This window comes from Sus scrofa, chromosome 4 (genome assembly GCF_054392235.1).
Source record: "Sus scrofa isolate SSC_HxYL_T2T_F1_AM1 chromosome 4, Sscrofa_HxYL_maternal_Yorkshire_Landrace_v2.0, whole genome shotgun sequence".
NCBI classification, from domain to species: Eukaryota; Metazoa; Chordata; class Mammalia; order Artiodactyla; family Suidae; genus Sus; species Sus scrofa.
Genome location: NC_139386.1, coordinates 93,805,704 through 93,822,582, shown reverse-complemented (window position 1 = coordinate 93,822,582; position 16,879 = coordinate 93,805,704). Strand labels below are relative to the sequence as shown.

The 16,879-nt window shown below is 47.6% G+C and overlaps 2 protein-coding genes across 2 annotated transcripts; both read left to right on the top strand.

Annotated features, from left to right (window-relative positions):
- The first annotated feature begins 705 nt into the window (after nt 1-705).
- On the top strand, nt 706-10,808 carry NDUFS2 (NADH:ubiquinone oxidoreductase core subunit S2). Its single transcript, XM_005663167.4, has 14 exons — nt 706-813; nt 1,606-1,712; nt 4,492-4,682; nt 6,490-6,610; nt 6,798-6,910; nt 7,159-7,233; nt 7,412-7,489; nt 7,621-7,706; nt 7,910-8,029; nt 9,157-9,286; nt 9,837-9,932; nt 10,109-10,192; nt 10,323-10,380; nt 10,579-10,808. Exons 1-14 carry the CDS (start codon nt 719-721, stop codon nt 10,614-10,616), a joined length of 1,392 nt encoding a protein of 463 aa, XP_005663224.1. The 5' UTR covers nt 706-718; the 3' UTR covers nt 10,617-10,808.
- Nucleotides 10,809-11,421: 613 nt separating this feature from the next.
- Nucleotides 11,422-15,299, top strand: FCER1G (Fc epsilon receptor Ig; the record flags this gene model as incomplete). Its single annotated transcript, NM_001001265.1, is given in 5 exon segments — nt 11,422-11,492; nt 14,016-14,107; nt 14,270-14,305; nt 14,759-14,779; nt 14,941-15,299. Coding segments are annotated over 5 exon segments (261 nt in total). The 3' UTR covers nt 15,004-15,299.
- Nucleotides 15,300-16,879: the final 1,580 nt, after the last annotated feature.

Sequence of the window (16,879 nt, the reverse complement as noted above, 5' to 3'; positions counted from 1 at the left end):
ATGAGGCATCGCTAAGGGCACTTCCTGGGTCTGTAATTCTGGAGCTTCTGGAAGCCCTGCAGATGTCAGGATCACCCATAAGGGACCTCCCCTCCTCAGCTGGGGTGAGGTGGCTCCTACACACTCCAGCAGCCCATTCCAATGCTAGTGGCCTTGGCGTCCTACTCTTTTTTCATTTTGGTTTGGCCAGAGCTCTCAGACCCGCCCAGTCCTACTGGAGCCCCTTTCCCCTAACCCATTTAGGCCATCTGGAAATTGGCTGGCTTTTTTTGCTCCAAGTCCTTTGGATTCGGGGCTAGGGAGGGAATTGGCAAAGCCTGGAGCAACCCCAGAAGGGTAGGGCTACAGCAGCTAGGCAGCCCAGGAGGGGAGAGGGTAAGAGCCCCTAAGAGAGTGTGTGCCCAGCCCCGGGAGGGAGGTAGGGCACTTTCCGAGGCGCGCAGACAGATTGGCGAGGGAGCATAGAGGGAGCTATAGCCCGCGGCTGGAACTTAGAAGGGCCAGTCAGGAGAGGTGGAAAGCATCGTCCTCAGCCATGGGTATTTAGGCGAAAATGAAGCCCAGGTGCAAACCCGGATGTCCTCAGGTTGGCTGTCCTGCGACCCCGCCAGCTTCCAAGAGGGCCGCTGCGTTGTGCGAATGGGCGAGAAGCCCACAAGGAGGCGCGCGCGAAGCACTTCCGCCCGCTTCTCCTTTCCGCAGTCTGTGGCGGGGCAAGATGGCGGCGCTCAGAGCACTGTGCAGCCTCCGGGGCGTCGCGGCCCAGGTGCTGCGGCCCGGGGCTGGGGCCCGACTGCCGATTCAGCCTAGCAGGTGAGACCAAGGGAAGCCCTCGATACGCCGTCCCCAGGGCTAGGGTTTCCCGAGTTTGGGGAGTCCGCGGGCCCTGTGACCCCTTAGGAAAGAATGACCCAGGCCCGTGACCCTTCGCCCAGGCCTGCTCTCTCGGGCTCCAGGATCCAGCGGCACCTGTTCTGTCCGAGGGAGGAAAGAGAGTCTTGAGCTCCGTGTGCCAGGAGTGAAATCAGTTGGAGGGAGACTCTGCCCTTCAGCGTTAGTGATAATGTCACTCTCCCCTTTTTGTGCTACTGCTTTTCGCAAACCCCATCAGGGGTGGGCTGCGACTGGTGAGAAGGCTCCTTAGGTGCTGTGGAAGAAGAGGAAAGCACCTCTGATGGTCTTAAAGGAGTAGCATAAACCAAGAACCGCGGGTTGGCACCAGTGCATCACTCTCACCATACTTGAACAGAGCCAAGGAGCCAGCATGCCCTACCCCCCTTTCTATTCCTACTCTTTGGTTGACCTTGAATAAACACCGTTTTTACCAGGATGGGAATATGAATATGGCCAGAATTTAAAGGAGCTGGGAACCCTAACTTTGCATGCACAGGGATTATGGGTGAAGTGATTCTGGGAATAAGTTTTTAGTAAGAGTAGAATCTCTGGAGTTCCAGCTTGCTCTGCCAAAGCTACATAACTCTTTGCCAGTGACTTGGCATTGAAGAATCCAAGACACCCTTCCCTGGGCCCACTTGAAAGTGATGGGAACAGAGGAACCAAGCACCTGTCAGGCCCTTTGTCTAGGATCTGTTATTACCTCTCCAGAGGGGCTCGGCAATGGCAGCCAGATGTGGAATGGGCAGAGCAGTTTGGGGGAGCTGTCATGTACCCCACTAAGGAAACAGCCCACTGGAAACCTCCACCTTGGAATGGTAAGTGCCCAGAGCCACAGTCTCAACCCATACCCCTCTCTGTCCCCAAGCTGACGCGTAAGTGCTTTTGAGCTCTGTTTTAGGCAAATTTTAGCCCCAGTCCTTTTTACTTTAACCTCGCAACTCAGCAAACATGGTAAGAGTGATAATAGAAGTTATTTGTCAAATATGACATTTCAGGAGAAAAGAACAAATAGGTCCCATCAAACCCTTGAAGGTTCCTACCAAATCTGTATCTTTAGCTTCACCTTTTTCCAGAGGTTCAGTCTCCCCTAGACACCTCCCTCTAGACAAGGTGATTTTCCCACTGGCACCCAAATGGAACCCGACGGAATACAATACATTTTTCCCCATCAAAACTAGCTCTTCCTCATGATTTTTTTTTCCTTATATGGAAGTTCCTGGGCTAGGGTTCGAATCAGCTGCAGCCACAGCAACACAGGATCCAAGATGCATCTGCGACCTATGCTGCGGGTTTCAGCAGCTTGTGGCAATGCTGGATCCTTAACCCAAGGAGGGAGGCCAGGTATTGAACCTGCATCCTCATGGACACCATGTTGGGTTTTTAACACTCTGAGCCACAACAGGAACTCCTGTGATTTTAAATTTTGATCAGTGACTCCTCCATTCTCCTAATCCTTCAGGATTGAAACTTTTTAATCATCTATCTGTGGCTCTTTCTTCTCTTTTGCCCTCTATATCTATGTCCAGTAAGTCACCAAACCATGCAAATTCTTTTTTTTTTTTGCAAATTCTTTAATAACATTATATATCTGGTTATCTCCCTTTCTTGCTTTCTTGTTCAGATTTGTTTTGTATTAGACTGTGATTATTTTAGGAGTCTCTTTGCTGTGTTCCTGCCACTGATCTTGTCTCCCTCCAACTATCCTATACAATGTCATTGCCTTCATCTTCCCCAAGCATCATTTTACCATGGCATTCATTCTTTTGTTCAAAAACCTTCAAAGGCACTTCCAGTTACCTTTCAAAAATTTAACTGTAACAACAGCTTAGTAGTTAACCATATGCTAAGTGTTTTTGTTTATTTCACTTAGTCTTTACAACAACTCTATGAGAGTGATACAAACATTATCCCAATTTTGAGGAAATGATGGTGTAGGGAGATTAAAACGTGATCAGTGACATAGGTGGATTTGTACACAGGTCTGACTCCAAAGATTGTGGAGGAGAATTTTGGTTGCAAAGGTAGACTCTGGTTTGAGAGTCCATTTACCAATGAATAAGGCACCTACTATATAGCATTATTGTAAGGATTGAATGAGATGCTAGTAACATAAACCACTTAGTGTAGTGACTGGCCTGTTGCTAAGTCCTCCGTAAGTGTCATTAATAAAAATACTGATAATTGAACCACTACCCCCTACTGCCTGCCAACACTAATCTTCTGTCTCTTGGCAGATAAGAGTTCCACAGATACTTACTTCCTTGTTTCTAAGATTTGACCTGTGTTCATTCCATAGCCTGGGATGCCTCTTCTCTCTGCCTGTCTGAATCATTCCCTGTATCCATGATCTTGTGTCCATGAGGTTTTCACAGTGTTCTTTCCTTCCTTTAAGTACTTAAGGGTTAAACTTACTTGGCAACTTGTAAATTTCATGTTTTGCTAGTTCTCACATGTGCTTATTTCCCAAATTAAATTGTAAGCCTCTTAAGGGTAAAAACTGTCATTGAGCAACAGTAAGAATTAAGTATACATTTTCTGATCAGTTGGTCATTCATCAGATACATCTGGAGAGCAGTGTATTTTAGTGGTTAAGGGTGTGGAGTCTGGAGCTGACCAGGCCAAGTTAAATTATGGCTCTGCCACCTAACTAACTCTGTGAGAATTCATGTATCTTTTCTGGCCTCAAGTTCTCCAATAAGATGAGGATAATGATAGAATCAACTACTCATATGGTTTTTGAGAAAATTAATTAAAATAAATGCTTAGAGTAGTGCATATATTAGGGACTGATATATATGTATATATTTAAAAGTATTTTGGGAGACATGGAGAGGGTGAGATTGCTGGTTTCTCTCATCAGAAAGTTTGGATCTGGAGTTCCCGTTGTGGCTCAGTGGTTAATGAGCCTGACTAGAATCCTTGAGGATGAGGGTTTGTTCCCTGGCCTTGCTCAGTGGGTTAAGTATCTGGCATCCCCGTGAACTGTGGATCTGGTGTTGCTGTGGCTGTGGTGTAGGCCGGCAGCTGTAGCTCTGATTCAACCCCTAGCGTGGGAATCTCCATATGCTGCCAATGCGGCCCTAAAAAGCAAAAAAAAAAAAAAAAAAGCAAAAAAAAGAAAGAAAAGAAAAAGAAAAAAAGAAAGTTTAGATCTCCCTTCCCTTTTTCCCATCTAATGGTCTTCTTCCTGGTTATGTTAAAGATTAAGGAATTGGGGATTTCCCCTTTTGGCTCAGTGTGTTAAGAGCCCGACTAGTAGCCATGATGATACGGGTTTGATCTCTGGCCTTGCTTAGTGGGTTAAGGATCCGGCATTGCTGCAAGCTGCGGTGTAGTTCACAGATGAGGCTCAGATTTGGTGTTGCTATGGCTGTGGTGTAGGCCTCAGCTGCAGCTCTGATTCAACCCCTACCCTGGGAACTTCTTTATGCCACAGTGCAGTCCTTAAAATTAAAAAAAAAAAAAAAGATTAGGAAATTGTCAGAGTATGGAATGGTGAGATGGAATGTTTATATGGAAATGCTGACTTCTTGTTGTCTCTTGGGGGATCTCAAGGGAATTACTATTGGCCCAACTATTTCCCACTTCTCTCAGATGTGGACCCTCCAAAGGACACATTGGTGTCGAACCTAACCCTGAACTTTGGGCCCCAGCACCCAGCAGCCCATGGAGTCCTGCGGCTAGTGATGGAACTGAGTGGGGAGATGGTGCGGAAGTGCGATCCTCACATTGGGCTGCTGCACCGAGGCACTGAGAAGCTCATTGAATACAAGACCTATCTGCAGGTGTGGAGGGTGAACAAGGGCCTATCGACAGGACCTGGGGATACTTTAGCCTGGGACTTTGCCAGTTTGCTGACCCAAAACCTCAGGGGAGGAGGGTGTTGAGGGGGAGTTGTATAAACCAAGGTTATAATGATAGTTTTGGTTGGGAGGATGAAGGGATGTGGCAAGAGATGCTTGACTTAAGTCATCCAGGTTTGGTTTATCCAACAAAATGCTTTGAAGGTGTTCCCTTCATGGCTCAGGGGTTAACAAACCTGACCAGGATCCATGAGGATACAGGTTCGATCCCTGGCCTTGCTTAGTGGGTTACGGATCTGACGTTGCCATGAGCTGTGGTATAGGTCGAAGACACGGCTTGGATCCTGAGTTGCTGTGGCTGTGGTGTAGGCTGGTGGCTACAGCTCTGATTGGACCCCTAGCCTGGGAACCTCCAAATGCCGTCAGTGCAGCCCTAAGATAGCAAAAAAAAAAAGAAAGAAAGAAAAAAAGAAATGTTTTGGATCCACAGCTACACTCCCAGCTTTTCTCTGGCTGACTTTTGGCTGGCCCTTTTACCCTTACTCTAGTGCCTCAGTTTCCCTGCTCTTATATCATACTAGCACGTCAAAGCTGATGTCCCTGGGGTCAGGGAAAGTGGGGGAGACGTCAGCTCCTTAGGATTAAGAACTGATTCTGGTATCTTCCAGCTGTCTAAGGTTGTTTTCGAAATACTCAGTGAGTCAGAATGACCGGGAGGGAGTTCGTGACAGAGTTTGCCGTTATTGGGAGAACTCCTTGACCCAAGTAGTAAGGGTCAGATTTGCAGAAATTGGATCTGGAGTTTTTTTCTTACTGTCATGAAGAAAGGTCTTGATAACAGAGGATGATGGGCTTAGGATTTAGAACCCAGTGACTAGAATGTGATTTCCCCAGAGATTCCAGGCGATGGTGGTGACTCTTGGAGTCCCTGGAGTTAACCGTCGTAGCATTATCCCACGTCACAGTGACATCAGGACAAGAACTGGCTGTCCCAAATAGAGGCATCTTAGCCCCGCCTCCTTCCTGGAAGCCGAAGCTGCTTCAGCAGACAGCTGGGACTTAGCTTTCTTGGTATTCCGGGGAAGAACTGTTTCTACCTGACTGTTCCCACAGAAACAAACCCCATCCGTCTTGGTGCTATTTCTTAATATCCTCCTAGGACTGATTACTTTTCTCCATCAATATCTCAGAGAGGCGTTCTTTGACAGGGGCGTCGCTTGGCCCAGAAGGCTTAGTTGGCATTGGGTGTGCTGGAGACAGCTCATACAGGCTGTCAAGAACAGACTGTTAAATTTTCAGGAATTTTGTGAGCCAGTTGTGAAACACAGCCACTCTTAAAAGTTAAATTACATTAGCTTGCAATGTAATACATATTAAAAACCAGATATTTTAAAATTTAATGTATTAAAAATTAAAATCCATGGCTTCATTATTTTACTACATTTTTCTTTGCTATGCTTTTGAGGTATTATTTACTTTTATCATATCTGTATAGTGGAAATACTGTATAATGGTGTACTACTCTGCCCAGTTCTGTGTTCAGTTATGTAATGTTGGTAGTTTAAAACAGAAACTGGTAGGAGTATTTTCATCATGGAAATTGGCAGACATGACAAATCAGGGTTCCCCCACCCTTACCCCTACATTGTGTTTCATCCTTGCTAAGGCTCCTGAGTCTGGGAAGGCTTATGCAGCTCTGATCTCTGATGCCCACTGAGAACAGTTCTTGCAGCCAGACTGAGGGTTCCTGAGTCTGTTAGATGTGATCCAGAGTCCTTTCTCTGCCCAGGCCCTTCCATACTTTGACCGGCTAGACTATGTGTCCATGATGTGTAACGAACAGGCCTATTCACTGGCGGTGGAGAAGTTGCTCAACATCCAGCCTCCTCCTCGGGCACAGTGGATCCGAGGTATGCCCCATCCTCTTCTTCCCGTGGCCTACTGTGAGTACAGCGCAGTGCCTCTCCCAACTGCCCCCATCTTAGGAGCTTTGAACCTGAGCTTAGTAAGCAGACCTTAGGCTCTGCCCAGAATGACTCTGTCAGCCTGGATCCTTGGCTCCCATATCCTTCTCTTCTTGTCTTCACCTTGCTGCAGTGCTCTTTGGTGAAATCACACGACTTTTGAACCACATCATGGCTGTGACCACACATGCCCTGGATATCGGGGCCATGACACCTTTCTTCTGGATGTTTGAAGAAAGGGAGAAGGTATGAGAAGGAGGAAAGGGAAGGAGGTAAAGGAGATAGAGAAGGTATGAGGGAAAGAGTAAAAGGAGAACATAGGGAGAACACTTATGGGGAGAAGGTATACTTAACCTGGCTTATATTCTTAAGGAGTCCTGTGTCATGAGCGGTTGGTTGGGCATAAGAAGGCGAGGGGTGGGGGAGTAGACCACCATGTTGTTGGACTTAGGGGCCCAGGACTTTGTCACTGATTCTCAGTGTTTCCTATCTAGATGTTCGAGTTCTATGAGCGAGTGTCCGGAGCTCGCATGCATGCTGCTTACATCCGGCCAGGAGGCGTGCACCAGGTGAGCAGGCTCCCCTACCTCCCTTAGCTTCCAGCCAATGCCTATATCCTCTATGGCCACTGGAGGGCAGCCCTGGCCAATGAAAATGCTGACCCTGAAGCCCTGAGGGGAGGCTGAGTTGGCTCTCCTTGGTGGAGGCTGGGCTGAACTCACTATCCATCCTCCATTTGTCTTCTAGGACCTACCCCTTGGGCTTCTGGATGACATTTATGAGTTTTCTAAGAACTTCTCTTTTCGGATTGATGAGTTGGAGGAGGTAAGAGCAGGCAGTGGGAAAACTCCCTCTTTTCCTCCAAGAAGGGTTTTATTCCCCAGTTGTGAAGAAAGAGAGAAGTGTTTGAAAAGTGTTTTGAAGAGTGTTCACACACCAACTTTCTTGATCAACAGATGCTGACCAACAATAGGATCTGGCGAAATCGGACAGTCGACATTGGGGTTGTCACAGCGGAAGACGCACTTAACTATGGTTTTAGGTGGGAGGAATAAGACTTCTGTCCTTAGGGATGGGTGGATTCCAGCTTAACACCTTGGCTTCTGGTGTGGCACCTTCCTTGCCATGCCAAGTTTGTATCCCATGCCCAGAGTGTGAGGGAGGGAGGGAGGGGAGACTAAGGAAGAGAGCATGCTCCTCTCTTGGTTTGTGGAAAGTGACTCTTGGTCCCATTATACTCTACAGTGGGGTGATGCTCCGGGGTTCAGGCATCCAGTGGGACCTGCGGAAGACCCAGCCCTATGACGTTTATGACCAGGTGGAGTTTGATGTTCCTATTGGCTCTCGAGGTGACTGCTATGATAGGTGAGGCCCAGATCCTTTCTTAGCTCGTTGTCCAGCTAGTCTCCCCTGTCTAACTTTTCTCTTGTCTACTTTCTTCTTTCTCATATTTTCCAGTATCTATTGGGGCTCTCGTGTGTGTTAAACTAGGTTGCTTTTCAAAGCACTGTCACATATGAAACATCTTATTTTACCCTTACATTTTCCTTATGTCTTAGATGGAACTAGTTTTGACTGCATCTTGTAGCTGAGAGAGCTGAAGCATAAGAGTTAAAGATTAGCTTGGAGTTACTCTATTAGTAGTGCTTGAGACTCAAATCCTCCTGATCCAGTGCTCTTTTCCACTAGATTCTAAGCTTAAAATTCCATTCCTCCTTACTGACCCCAAATAAAATTTGCAACTGTTTTCTTCTTCTTCTCTCTCTTTTTTTTTTTTTTTTTTGGTTTGCTTTTTAGGGCCACACCTACAGCATATGGAAGTTCCCATGCTAGGAATTGGAGCTGCAGCTGCTGGCCTCTGCTACAGCCACAGCAACACAGGATCCAAGCCAAGTCTGCAACCTACACCACAGCTCACAGCAGCATGGGATCCTGAACCCACTTAGTGAGGCCAGGGATCAAACCTGCGTGCTCCTGGATACTATTTGGATTCGTTTCTGCTGCTCCACAACGGGAATCCCGAAGCTGTTTTCTTTTTGAGTCATTTTGACTCTTCTGTTCTATACTCCAAAAGATGTTTGAGAGGATAATTCAAGAGGGAAATACTACAGGACATGGTTTGAGAAAACTAGGAGAGGATTTGGGGAAGGGCCTAGTACTAGAATTAGAACACTAGGTTTTATGTGGGTGATCAGGTCAAGCAGACATGTAACAGGAGAAGAGAACAAGGAAAGTTACCTGGCACTATTGAGTTCAGGCAAAGGCATTCTCCCAGCCTTATATCTGATCCTCTTACTGCTCTTCTCTTTTTTTTCCCTTATTCTTTTTGGCCTCCTCAGTGGCACGTGGAAGTTTCCCAGCCAGGGATCACACCTACACCATGGCAGCGACCTGAGCCACAGCAATGACAACACCAGATCCTTAACCTGCTGAGCCACAGGGGGACTCCTTACTGCTCTTCCCTTGCTCTGAGTCTGTCTTATCTACATCAGGTACCTATGTCGGGTGGAGGAAATGCGCCAGTCCCTTCGAATCATCTCACAGTGTCTGAACAAAATGCCTCCCGGGGAGATCAAGGTTGATGATGCCAAAGTGTCTCCACCTAAACGCGCAGAGATGAAGGTTGGCTATAGGAAGGGAGAAAAGAGGTTTTGCAAAGAGGGCAGCATCTGGGGAAGAGTATCTTTGGATTAAGTCCTACTTTGCAGTTTTTCTTTTTTAAAGAATTCACTGTATAAGATTCTTAACCTCCCAGAGCCTTCTCTCTTTTCATATCTTCTCTGCTCTCTGACTTACATTTGAGAATTTTGTTTCCATGGGAGGTAGGGATTATTTTCGGTGTGGGAAGACCTGCTGTACAGTTTCTTTGTTTGTCTGTTTGTTAGCTTTTTAGGGCCATACCCGTGGCATATGAAGGTTCCCAGGCTAGGGGTCTGTTCGGAGCCACAGCTGCCAGCCACAGCCACAGCCACAGCAATGCTGGATCCAAGCCTCGTCTGTAGCCTACACCACAGCTCATGGTAACGCTGGATCCTTAACCCACTGAGCGAGGGCAGAGATCAAACCTGCAACCTCATGGTTTTAGTTGGATTCGTTTCCGCTGAGCCATGACAGGAACTCCCTGCTGTAGTTTGGATCTGGTTTATTGATGCTCCCTTTTTCCTCTTTCCAGACTTCTATGGAGTCACTGATTCATCACTTTAAGTTGTATACTGAGGGCTACCAAGTACCTCCAGGGGCCACATACACTGCCATTGAGGCTCCTAAGGTGAGGAGAAGAGGGGAAGGAAAAGACAGTACGTGGAGTAGGTGACCGAAGGTAGATGTTCAAATAAATGCTTGTTCATCTTTGAGAGAGAGGACATGAGGGTGAATAGAGGTTTTGTTGGCAGAGAAAAATGTTCTTCCTGTTAATGGAGGCAACCAACCTTCTTCCTTGGACAGGGAGAGTTTGGGGTGTACCTGGTGTCTGATGGCAGCAGCCGCCCTTATCGATGCAAGATCAAAGCTCCTGGTTTTGCTCACTTGGTAAGAACCAGTCCCAACGATATGAATCCAGTAATTAAATGACCTTGGTTGAGATTTTTATGACCTTTCGTTCTTTCTCCCCCACCCTGCTAATCTTGCCTAACGTTATTGCTGTCTTAAATCTTTCTAGGCTGGTTTGGACAAGATGTCTAAGGGACACATGTTGGCGGACGTCGTTGCCATCATAGGTACAAGGCCTGTTGTGTAGTAGAGGCGTTCTGGGCAAAGGAGTTTGGGACTCCGACTGGGGGCAGGAACTGAATGCTTCCTGTACAGCATTCTTAAGACTATGGGCATAGACTCAAATCCTCAGTCTCCTGGGCACAGTAATGAGTTCTAGATCCTTGGTAACGTCACTTTTTTTTCCTCCTCCCCTGACCCCTCAGGTACCCAAGATATTGTGTTTGGAGAAGTAGATCGGTGAGCAGGGGAGCAGCATTGACTCTCCCCACCTACACACTCCATCTGCGGAGCTTGTCTGTCGTTGGAAGTGGATGGGACTGTGTATGTATGTGTGTATCCATGTACATAAATGCTTAGCTGTTAGGCTTTCTGTGCATGTACTGGAAAAGGAGAAATTATAATAAATTAGCCATCTTCTGGCCCCTTGCCCGAACTTCTGCTGTGTCTTTCTTAGTATCTTATTGTCTTTGACTTTGATGGGAAATTTATGAGTGTTTGTTAACCCTCCATTTCTCCATTAGACTCAGTGCTTAGCAGTTTTTCCTGTTTATCTCCACCCCCTTTTCTGACTCTTGTCTTTTCCACTTCTCCATTCCCCATTTCCTCTTTTCCCCTCACTTCCTCACTGCCTAAACTGTGCTCCCCACACTAATTGGTAAATTCCTTGGGTCAGGACAGGGTACAGAGTTTCAGGTGGGGGAGAAAGGGGCTATCACGGGGCCTTAGGGAATCTCGAGGGGCAGTTGGTTACAGCTCTATCTCTGCGCAGGGCTGGAGTGAGATGGCGGGTTTAGATAGCCTTTCCTGATCATGGGAGTCCCTTTCTGTGGTAGCAGGGGCTTGGTCGCTGAAGGACAGAGGCATAAGAGCCCAGATCTAGCTCTCTTGGCTGGCCCTTCCGGGAGCCGCCCGATCTCTAATGCAGGAAGGGGAAGGGGCCAGAGCTCGGAGGAAGGCGTGGCAGGAAGGGGGGAACTCTGTGGTCAGGGAACCACTCACAGAGCACAGCTGCGCAGTGCTGTCAGTGTGTGCGATCCCTGGCTCTCGGCCCCTCAGTCCTTACCCAAGATGATTCCAGCAGTGGTCTTGCTCTTACTCCTTTTGGTTGAACAAGCAGGTGAGAGGGTTTGGTGAGGGAGAGTGAGCTGGGCTCTGGGGGTGGGAATCAAGGGCTTGTGTCTGAGGGCCGAGGCAGGGACATATAGAGGAAGGCTGGCACTGGGAAGACGGGCACAGAGACCCTGAGGGAACCGAAATTGGAATCGTTGTTCTCTCTCCTTTCTTGTCTCTTTTTCTTTCAGGACTGATATAAGCCTAAGGCTTCAGTTTGGCAGAGGAGGGGAGTGGTTGTATGACATGAAAAGCTGGTCTGGGGAGTTCCCATTGTGGCTCAGTGATTAATGAATCTGACTAGGAACCATGAGGTTGCGGGTTCGATCCCTGGCCTCCCTCAGTGGGTTAAGGATCCAGCGTTGCCGTGAGCTGTGGTATAGGTCGCAGATGTGGCTCAGATCCCACGTTGCTGTGGCTGTGGTGTAGGCCGGTGGCTACAGCTCCGATTGGACCCCTAGCCTGAGAACCTCCATGTGCCATGGGTGTGGCCCTAGAAAAAGACAAAAAAAGAAAAGAAAAGCTGGTCTGGAGGAAAACTCCATTTCCCATGATTAGCATTTTCTGTGGGGTGTCTTTGGTCTGTCCATTGGGAGCTGATCTCCAGCTGGTTAAGTAATTTTTCTTTTCTTTTTCTTTTTTTGTCTTTTTGCCATTTCTTGGGCCGCTCCCACGGCATATGGAGGTTCCCAGGCTGGGGGTTGAATAGGAGCTGTAGCCACTGACATATGCCAGAGCCACAGCAACGCGGGATCCGAGCTGCATCTTCAACCTACACCACAGCTCACAGCAACACCGGATCCTTAACCCACTGAGCAAGGCCAGCGATCGAACCCACAACCTCATGGTTCCTAGTCGGATTCGTTAATCACTGCGCCACGATGGGAACTCCAGTTAAGTAATTTTTACAAAGCCCCCTTTAGGAAGGCAGGGCCCTGTCCTTGTGTTGAGGAGCAGGGCAAGAATAGTCAAAAGTGACTGTTGTTTCTTTCTTTTTTTTTTTCTTTTTTTTGTGATTGCTATTTCTATGGGTCATCACAAAGACACCATTTTGTCATCAGCTGGTAAGAGGGTGGGTGGGCAGCATAATGCCCAGTTCTAGAGAGCTGAGCATCGGCTGAGAACTTGAGGCAGAAATGGAAGTTCTCTGCAGCTCTGAGGCTCCAGTCATTCTCTGAACTCTTACTTCTTATTCTCTGGGTTGTCTGTGTGTATGTGGTTTTTGTTTTTGTTTTTAAACTTCAATTTTTTTTTTTTCTTCTGTTTGACTCAAAAAAATTTATCAAAGTACCGTTGATTTACGTTGTTGTGTCTGTGTTTTGAAGAGGGATAGTTGCAGCTGGGGTCTAGGGAGGAAGAATTAGTGAAACTTAAGGGAAAGTAAGGAAATGAAAAGAGACCAACTGGGATGGACTTCCACCAGCCCAGCGGTGAAGGTGGAGGGAAGGACTAAGTGAGCGGCCAGCCCGCTGCCATGAGATGAGAGAGCAGGGCCACTGAGGCATGAAAGAGAGGGTACAAACTCTGAAAGCAGAAAACCTGGATTTGATTTCCAGCTCTGTCACTTAACTCTGTGGCCCAAAGGAGTTACTTAGCTTTTCTGAGCCTCGGTTTCGTCATCTACAAAATGGCGGTGATGTTTCCCTCACAGGGTTGTTTTGAGATTTAGGTAATAACGTGTGTGAAAGAACGTCACGGAATAAAATCTACTATACCGATACCACATTCCTGTGAGAACTTCTGATAGGCATCGGAGCGATAGAGGCTGGAAGCCAGACTTCATTGGGTTTTTTTTAGTTGTACAAAACTTCCTCTCTCAGTGGCCCACAGTGAGTAAGTAAAAGGGCAGAGTACACAGAGCTGGAACCCATGTAGCTTGGGCTCATTCCCTTGAGCCTGGGCTAAGACACTCGGCCTTGTGTGCAGAGCCGTCAGTATACATAAGGCCAAGGAAAGTAGGCACCTTATTTTTACATATTTAAGTGTCTTATGAGGGGATAGAAAGTAATGTGGCAAAAACTAGATGACCAATAATAGAGCGATTGCCTTCCCCGCTTTCTTAGCTCACATCCTTCCTGTCCAGCCCTCAGCCACAGGTCACAGGACTTAGCAGAGACACCCCTGTGGTTTCTTTGCTGAAATTTGTCACTGCTCCCCCCTCCCTGGGTTGAGGTTTTGGTCTTAGCCCAGTGAACTTAAATGGGTCCCTTGAGGGCAATGGAGTACTCAATTGTGCCTGAGGAACCCACTGTGCTGAAAAGAGAGAGTCGGGGGCTGAAGAGGAGGTCAACTCTCAATACCTCTAAGTACCATTCCAACAGAACCCTTCGTATGTCCTGTCCTACCCCTACTATCTTAGGCTGAGGGAGAAGTGACAGAAATAGGAGTCCAGAGAGGAAGATGAAGTTTCTTCCCGTGGAGGGTTCCCCTCCAGGTCCCGTCCTACCTCCGAGAGCCCTTTCCTTCTCTCCTCTAAGCACCAGATCTTCCCTGCTGCCCCCGACCCCATGAGTACCCTCTATCCCCTCAGCGGCCCTGGGAGAACCTCAGCTCTGCTATATCCTGGATGCGATCCTCTTTCTGTATGGCATTGTCCTCACCCTCCTCTACTGTCGACTCAAGGTAAGGTTGGGGCAGGGTGGGGTGAGGGCTGAAAGGAGAAGTGGGAAGGTGGTGGCAGCATGGCCTCAAGGAGAGGAAATAACAGGTTTCCCCTACAAAGTTGGGAGGGAGGGTGGATGGACCACTAACTTCATCTTTGCTAACGACCTTTCCCTACTCCAGCTCCAGGTGCGAAAGGCAGCTATAGACAGCTATGAGGTATGGACCCTTCCTCAACTGGGTGTCAATTTTTCAGACTCTGAGCCCTTCTGGAACTTTAGCCTTGAAGTCTGAGCCATCTGGGGGGGTCTGGTGCGGGCGGTCATGTGACTCTGGTGCTGGCCTGTATAAGCTTCAGAATCCCCCTCCTACCTCATCCTATCCACTCTGCCACCTAGACAAGTCACAAGTAAAACATTCAGCAGGTGACGAGGCAGAGTCTAGTGAAGAGTGACAGTGAATATGTGAGCGAGTTGTATGTTGTGTGTATACGTGTGTTTGTAGCCATGTGAGCAAATGTGCATCCATGCTCCAGAGTATCCATGTGAGTGCCCTCTAGCCCAAGGGGGCTAGCCACTCCTGGCCAGATACCTCCCTGCTTGGGGAAGAAGATGCTGAGGGGCCCTGGAGGAGGTGTGGGTCTCTAATACCTTGCCATTTCTGTCTCTGCAGAAATCAGACGGCGTTTACACGGTAAGTGAACCTGTCTCCCCATCCCCCCACCTCTAGTCCCAGGAAGTCAGCAGAAGATGGTGGCCTTTTGAGTGACCTCTGGAAGGGGTAGGGCCTGTGGGGGTGGATAGGAGGACCTGTGATGGGCCCAAATTCCTGACTATCATGACCTCTACCTCCAGGGCCTGAGCACCCGGAACCAGGAGACTTATGAGACCCTGAAGCATGAGAAACCACCACAGTAAATTTAGAACAGATGCCCTTTGTCACTTCCTTCTTCCACTTTCCTCTTAGTCCCCGTGGTTGGCATCACATATGCCTCCCTGCCACTAATGCCAGCTGACCCTGTCCCTGTAATGATGCTATGCCCCCATTAATAGGCACCAGTGGTTCCTCCTCCCTGTCAAAGGCCTCAGATGCTCTTCATTAATGTTTGTATTCTTGACTCACCCCCTTATGGAACCTTCTAAATCTTCCCCATCCCCAACTCCCTCTAAACAATGGGAAGGGACTACCATCAATAAAGCCGCCACAGACTGGACTCTGTTCATTCATTCATTCAACCTATCTTTATTCAGGAGTTCTTGTTGTGGCTCAGCGGTAATGAACCCAACTAGTTAGTATCCGTGAAAACACAGGTTTGATCCCTGGCCTCGCTCAGTGGGTTAAGGATCCAGCATTGCCATGAGCTGTGCTGTAGGTCTCAGACATGGCTCAGATCTGGCGTTACTGTGGCTGTGGCGTAGGCCAGCAGCTACGGCTCAGATCCCTAGCTTGGGAACTTCCATATGCCCTGGGTGTGGCCATTAAAAAAACAAACAAACAAACAAACAAAAACCATACATTTTTTCAGCTTCTACTAGCCTAGGCTGGATACTGAAGATATTTTGAGTAAGACAAACTCAGTTCCTGACCTTCCAGAACTCATAGTCTAATACTTCAGGGCTGTCTTGCTTGATTGAAGAATGAATGCTAACTGACTGGGAGAGGTTGAGAACAAGTTCTCTAGCATGGAGGTGATGCAGGGAGTGATGTGTTGAGAATCTAGCCACATTTAGAGACATTCAAACCCAAGGAATGATTTCCACACCCAGCTTGGATGCCTATCTGACAAGCTAAAACAAGGTTGGGTTTCTGGCAGCAACAAAATAGTCACCAGTCTAGATCAGAGTGGGCTTATGGAGCAGCGTGAGCACAGCTTACACAACAAACATGCATATGGGCATTACCATAGCTGAAAAGCCAAACATGTGGAAAGGATGTTTTGACAAAAACTTGCATAACGCTCCTAATGGAAAGACTTATGGGAACAGTGTTTTCAGTGGATTCTGGGGCAAGAGGGACCTCAGAGGGCCAGGTCAGAGCTGGAGGTAAGTAAGGCAAAGGGAACAAATCAGGTCCAGATGGGAGGCCAGCTCCTCTGAGTGCATGGGTGGGGGGTGAAGGAACCGCCCTTGTCTGTGTCTGTCCTGTTTCTAGGCACAATTCCCTGGACGTATTTGAATCCCATCTGATGCCGCCCGTCATATCTCTGATCCAGCAGCCCTGTCTGAATGTGCCAAGAGTCTCTAGGCTTACCCCTAGCATCCCCCCATACTGGGCAAAAATTGGCACTGCATGGTGACTTGTACTTTTTAGTATATTTTCCAGCCTGTTGTACCACTTGATCCACTAACTAAGCCAGTGAGGAAATTCAGGCTCTTTGAAGTTAATTAACCTGCCCAAGATCACCTCTGTCCCTGCACATTTTGCCACATGAGAAATAAAAAAAAAGATACCAAGAAAGAAAGGGGAAGAAAATAATCTAAGGGGTAAGGGTCTTGAAGGCCAGGCTGAAGAGATTGATTAATATACAGAAGAAATTGGAGTCATCTCCGATTCTAGGGAAAAGGCGATTTCTGATGAGTTATGAGGTATGAGTCAGGGTAGGGATGTAACTATTTTAAAGGTTAAGTGGAAATGAGCTTTTATTGGAAAATGTCCATTTTCCCATTGGGGATTGCGAGTCTCCTGCATCAATCCAGACTGATTCTCATTCTATTTTTTATTTTATTTTATTTTATTTTTTACGATTTTTTTTTTTTTTTTTTTTTTTTGTCTTTTTGCTATTTCTTGAGCCAC